At 42.5% G+C, this 6589-nt stretch overlaps 1 protein-coding gene across 1 annotated transcript; it reads left to right on the top strand.

The window, feature by feature from the left end:
• The first annotated feature begins 5950 nt into the window (after nucleotides 1-5950).
• On the top strand, nucleotides 5951-6589 carry LOC112085490. Its single transcript, XM_024154708.1, has 2 exons — nucleotides 5951-6311; nucleotides 6384-6589. The coding sequence occupies exons 1-2, from the start codon at nucleotides 5951-5953 to the stop codon at nucleotides 6587-6589; spliced, it is 567 nt and encodes a 188-aa protein (XP_024010476.1).

Genomic DNA, 6589 nt, shown 5'->3' with positions numbered 1-6589 from the left:
TGCTGTTCTTGATGAAGAGCGTGGTCAGAAATGCTCTTTTGCATTGCTCCCATGTTGTAACTGATCCTTGAGGTAAAGACTTTTCCCATTGATGAGCTTTGTCTCCTAGAGAAAAAGGGAATAGCCTCAATGATAGACAAGAGTTTTTAGGCTCTGAGGGCTATCAATTCCCTTGTCAAAGTAGTATAAGGGGTGTCAATCCAAGGATGTGGAAGCTAGACACTAAGCTATGTGATCTATTTCTGAATTCAAGTAAACAAGTGAGGTTTTGATTAGACTAATGACTACTAAAGACTTAAACAAGATTAATGACTAAGCAAATGATCAAAACAAGTAGCAAATGACAAATGAGATGGATATGAAATGATGGAAGCATGAGATTCTAGACATGATAGTTGGCTAGGGTGCTTTGGTGCTAAACTAGGAATGCTAATGACAATAATGAAACATGATTCAAATGATTTAGGATTCTAATCAAGCCTTAATCTTTCCCAAGCATCAAGACACAAATCAAGCCATTTCACATACCCAATCATCATTAGAGATCAAACAACAAGACAGCATTAAACATCAATCCTAAGTGATCATTTATGCAAATAACAAACATCATCATGGCATTAATGCATAAATCTCTAATATAATTATTTCAGGAATTTCATCAAACACTTGTGGTGCATAAAATTCCCTGATTCTAGATCTCAAGTGATGTGCAAGGATCTAGCATAGAGATCAGCTATTTAGAGAGATGAAAGCATGAATCTAGCCCTAAGCACTCATAATCTAACATTTTAGCATCCTAACCTACACATCTAGAACCTCATTAAGCAAACTACTCACTAATCACACTAATCTCTCTTAAACCTTTGCAAGTAGAGTAGATTGGCATGATTAATGATGGAAAATGGAGATGGAGATGGTAGATGATGATGGATTGCAGTTCTAAACACAAAGATCCTTGATCTCTCTTGATTAAAACTCACAAAGGGATGGAAGATGAAGATGGAGATGATAGATAATGATGGATTGCAGCTTTAAACACTAACTACTCTCTTGTTTCAAACCCAGTAAATGAAGATCTCTCTTACAAAGTTTTGGTCTTTTCCAAAAGAGGCAAGGAAACAAAGAGAATAAAGCTTAGTCTACTGGATAATGACTAAAACATATATATAGGTAGGGTTTTTTTGATGGGCCAACCTAGAACAAACTAGGTATTGGCCCTAAAAAGGCCCATAAAAACGTATTGGTTCGAGAAGGTGTCGACCAGATTTTGCTCGGTGCAGGACCTCGATATTTCTTCGGCTTTCTGAAGCTGGTTACACCGAGACACTACACCGGCTGAACTCACCTCGGTGCGGCACAAAGAGTAGCTTCAGGGGATCAATACCGAGCAGGATTCAGTCGGTGCAGCATCTCGAAAATCCTTCAGCTTTTTAGCTTCCAAAAGCCGGCCAAAAACGTCAAGGTTCCAAGTTAATATCGACCAGATTTTGGTCTGTGTTTCTTCTCGGTATTAATGTAAACTGCCTGCACTAATTCCTTCATAACTCTTTGCTCACTGGTCAGAACCTTGATCTTCTAACACCACAAACCAGATTACGTCCTTAGCTCCAAGTTTGGTCAAGGGCTCAACCCCGTGTGACGTCGGCAAAGCCCCTGTCTCGTCGGTTCTTTGAAGTGCATTGCGTAAGTCCTGATCGGGCCGCGAGACATATGTTCCTTCCGATGGCGATATCTCCCAGTTCACGGCTCCAAATCGTCTGATTCAAAGTGTTACGGAAACTTGATTCATTCTGCTTGATTCTTGATGAAGACACCGGAGGTTGAATCGCAGTGCAAGTCCTTCGTCTCACGCGATCAACGTAGGGGTCTCGTCGGCACCAAACCATCTGCCCGAGTTGCTGTACATAGGTGAGGGTTCCTCCATGATCCCAGCTCCAAGTTGCTCCAAAAAGTCTCCAAATAACCTGAGAATACTCCAAAAATGCAGGACACTCTAGGACCTAATGCAATTCTTAAGCAAAGCTAGAACCAAAGACAAACTCTAATAAAACTAGCTAAATGTATGCATGAGACTCAATATTTGGACAAAAATGCAATCCTAAACATGACAAAATATGAGTATATCAACTCCCCCACACTTTTCCTTTGCTTGTCCTCAAGCAAAAAAGAAAATATGAGAGAGAGAGGTTGAATGCATGGGAGTTCATATTTCTTTAAAGAGAGATGATCATTAAAAAAATTCAAATATCATATCAAAAGGCTCATGAATCCATCACGACAAACTGGTTTACTCATAAATTAGCCATACTTGTCACCAAATAAACCAAACTCAAGCACCAACCTTCACAAGCATTCTTAACCTCAACCCTTTGACATTCATTTAAAGTTTCAAGTGGATCATGTTCATGCAAATCAAGTGAATTCATTTGGCTTGGGATTGGGTTTTGAGATTAAAATGATCTCAATCAAATGACTGGTACTCCATGCAAGGGGATCACTCAAAAATTAGTAGACTTTAGTCAAATGCTAAGGGTAAAAAGTAATGGATTCATACAGAGATAGAACTGCATCTATCTTTAACACACAAGCTCTTTCTTATTCCAGGCTCTTTTGAGTTGGGTCAAATGATGCAAGAAATCGAATGGGGGCAAAGAAATCACCAGGAAAATCGATCCACAAGCAAAGAAATCAAGCTTTTTGAGAGCAGCAATGGTGTTTCTTCGCAAAAATAAAGGGGAAGAGAGATAAAACCGATTTGCTGTGTGTGGTCCAGGGCTGGAGGCTCTGATGTGGACATCGACCCTAAGACCTTACCGGAGCTACTGCCATCAGTCCAAGACGGGGCCATGACACACTCCAAGATTAAACAACTCAGAAATAGATACAAGAGGGCCTTACACATCTTTATCAACTCGCTAGAACCAGACGATCCGTTGTTGCCCGACCTGAATGTCATATATGACTTAAACGACATTTGCAGCCAAACCGGGGCCGAACACTTGGGAGACAGGAATGACCCACCAGACGATCAATTTTTGATTTAAATGCTAACAGTCCAAGCAGAATTTCATTTTCAGGTTTAAAACTTGAAGAACTAAGGGACAATTCAAAAATAGCCAATACGCGAGAACTTTTGGCCGAGACGTGAAAATTTTTAGCCGAGAAATTAGTTGGCAATGGAATTTGTTGTACTGAAGCTGACATCGCTCGACCAAAATCACCAGCTGAATGCAACGCTCAAGACAGAAACAAGTTTGCCCGAGCGGATAACGAGATTGCCAAGACCATGCAAGATTTAGCCGATGATTTAAAGGCACCCGGGCTAGAACCACCAGACGGCTTGGAAACCTCCAACAAAGGTAAGATCTCTCGTCCAAGCCCATATTCTGAAGCTAACGAACGTGGAATCTTGCCCCACCAACGAGCAGATTTGGAGCTGCTTCACAACACACCACCCGGACCCGAGAAAGACCAAGAAGATGAAGAAGCTAGGACGGAGCATCAAAAAGCTTGGGGACTTGAAGACAACCACAATGGAGAAGCACTTAGAAGAATTTACAAGAAGGTTTCAAGTCAGAGACGTTGCAGCTTCAAGGCCGGCCTCCACAACTGCACAAGCGGCCAGATGCAGCCCTCTACACCAAGGTAAGCTTTTCCATTACTATATTGTTAATGCAGGTGATCTCGGCCCGCACAACGACTAAGTACCACATCAAAACGACATCAATAGTTTAGTTTCAAGAGTCTGTTGCAAACTTTCCATATTTGAGTTTAATGAAACGATGACTTTATGTTTTAGGCGTCTAGGTTTATTTCTTGTAGTTTTGCTTTAAACGTCCTGTTGTTTTGAGTCTTTCCATTTTTGTTTCGAGTCTAGCCCTAGAAGGTTCAAGCTGACGGACTGTTTATAAAGTCCCACATGCAGCTTTGTTGTCCGCAACCTTTTTCCCATTATCAATAAAAAAACGAACTTTCTTCTAAGTTTCTGAGAAGCGGCTTCTCATCTTGTTCATTGCTTTCTTGTGAGATTCAAGCAAGCGTGAGCTCCTGCACCGTATCAGAGAGTAACATTCCCTCTGTGTCGTGTATTCACTCCGCCAACAAACCATTTCTTGATCCCACACGAGAGGGCGACCGCCTGCATGTCAGATACCCACTTATTGAACATCCGCTGAGCCAAAGAGAGGGCGACCGCCTGCTTTGTCTCTCCACCACCTTTGTTTCCCGTGGGAACCCCCTGGTTCTTACATCATCTGGTATCAGAGCCGAAAGTTCTGCTTTCGGTTTTCTTACTATTATCCCTTTTAGTTATTTCTTGTTTCCGCATTCATATATTGTTAGATCGGTTAGTTATTCTAAGAGAAAAGTAAAAAAAAGGATTAGTTAGGGTAATATATCCTTGTCTTGTTTCTTTTTTCCTAAGAAAAAAAAAAAAAATTCATTTTGAATCATTTTGTTTCATCTCATTTCGTATTGTTGCATTCTTGTTTTCATTAAAATAGAAACTTCAAAAAAATTTAGTTAGAATCTTAGTTATCTCTTGCATAAAATTTCATTTTACATTTGGTACATTGACGAGTTGTTGTTTTTGTGAGATTACAAGATTTATGGGAGATAACACCGAGAACGCCAATGGACAACAACACAACGAGCTCATGGCCATGCTAGCCACCATGCGAGAAGAATTGAGGGATACGCGTGAACGTGTTGCAAGACTCGAGCCACCAATTCACCGAGCACCGAATCATGTACTGCCTTAAGCTCGGAGGAACGTGCTTAACCAGGCCGAGGAGATTCCACCTGATTCTGATTCACACAGCATGCCTGAACGGAGGAGGATCTTCCACCAGACCCTATGCGTAGGGGAGAACCGAGAAGACAAGACCCTTTGCTACGCAACAGGCCGCAAGAACGAGAGCCGAGAGAAGTTAACCATGATATAAAACTAACGCCACCAACTTTTGCAGGAAAATCTAATCCCGAAGTTTACTTGGACTGGGAACGGCGGTTAGAATACATCTTTGACTGCTATGGCTATAGTGAGAACAAGAAAGTGGCCTCAGCCGCGGCTCAACTCACCGATAATGCTTTAGCATGGTGGGATCGCACCGTAGCTGAGAGGAGACGCCAGGTTTTTGGACCGATACAAACTTGGAACGACATGAACTACCTTCTACGGCTCAGGTATGTTCCTGAACACTATCATCATGACTTACAGAAACGTTTTCGTAAGTTAACTCAGGGAACAAGGAGCGTGGATGAGTACTTTGAGGAGTTTGAGAAACTGATGAACTCCCTAGAGCTTGAAGAGACAGAAGAAGCCTTAATGGCTCAGTTTGTTGACGGTCTACAAGAGAGGATATCCCATAAAGTGGAGAGAGTCAAGTATATTGGCCTCCACTAATTATTGCACCTTTCAGTTCAGGTGGAATAACAAATCAAACGCAAGGCCTCACTAACAAACCGCAACCGAGGGAGTCAGCCATGGCAAGCCAGTTCGAGTAGAACCAATGACAAGGGCAAGGCCGTGGAAGCTGACTCACGTCTCAAATCAAAACCCACCGAGGCACCAAAGACCAACCGACCGGAACCAGGTAAGTTTCAAAACACTAGTCAAGCTAGAACACGCGATATAACCAGTTTCAAGTGTCAGGGACGAAGGCACTATGCATGAGACTTCCCAAATCAAAGAGTAATGATGATCACTCCGAGTGGAGGATATGAGTCTCAAGACGAGCCCGAAGAAGAGCCAGAGGACAACGAAGAGGATGTGGAATAGCCTGATACTGGTGAATATCTCTTAGTAACTAGAAGAGTCCTAAGCGTGCAAGTTCAGCCTGAGGATCGGATCCAACGAGAAAACTTATTCCACACGCGATGCACTATCAACAACAAGGTATGTAATCTTGTTATTGATGGAGGTTCATGTACTAACGTGGCAAGCTAGTTTATGGTACACAGATTAGGGCTGGTGAAGATCAAACACCCGAGGCCTTATAAACTACAGTGGCTTGACGATGCTACCGAGCTCAAAGTAACCGAGCAAGTCACGGTTCCTTTTAGTGTGGGCAAGTACAAAGACAAGGTGCTTTGTGATGTTGTGCCTATGCAAACAGGGCATGTTCTACTGGGTAGGCCATGGCAGTTTGACAAGGCTACCTTACACAATGGTCGCACCAACTTTTATAGCTTTACACACCTTGGCCGCAAATACAATCTAGTACCACTCAGCCCCACCGAGGTCCACGAGCTTCAGAGCCGGATGCAACAAGAGGCTAAGTCTTCTAAATCAGCATTATATATATCTACTGGTGAATTAAACCGCGTTTGGAGTGCCAATGGCACCATGTTATAAATGCTTTTCAAAGAATGTCTTAGCGCAGGGTTAAAGGAACTTGAGCTCCCACCTGAGGTAGAGGCTTTGATCAAACGGTTCGAAGATGTGTTTCCCGAAGAGATCCCACCAGGGCTACCACCTCTACGAGGAATAGAACATCAGATAGACCTTGTTCCAGGCCAGCCGTTACCAAATAAGGCAGCTTACCGAATAAACCCGGAAGAAAGCAAAGAGCTTGAGAGACAAGTGTGA

This window comes from Eutrema salsugineum, unplaced genomic scaffold (assembly GCF_000478725.1).
Source record: "Eutrema salsugineum unplaced genomic scaffold, Eutsalg1_0 scaffold_3, whole genome shotgun sequence".
NCBI lineage: Eukaryota > Viridiplantae > Streptophyta > Magnoliopsida > Brassicales > Brassicaceae > Eutrema > Eutrema salsugineum.
The sequence above is the reverse complement of the archived record's forward strand: the minus strand, read 5'-3'. Positions and strand labels throughout refer to the sequence as shown.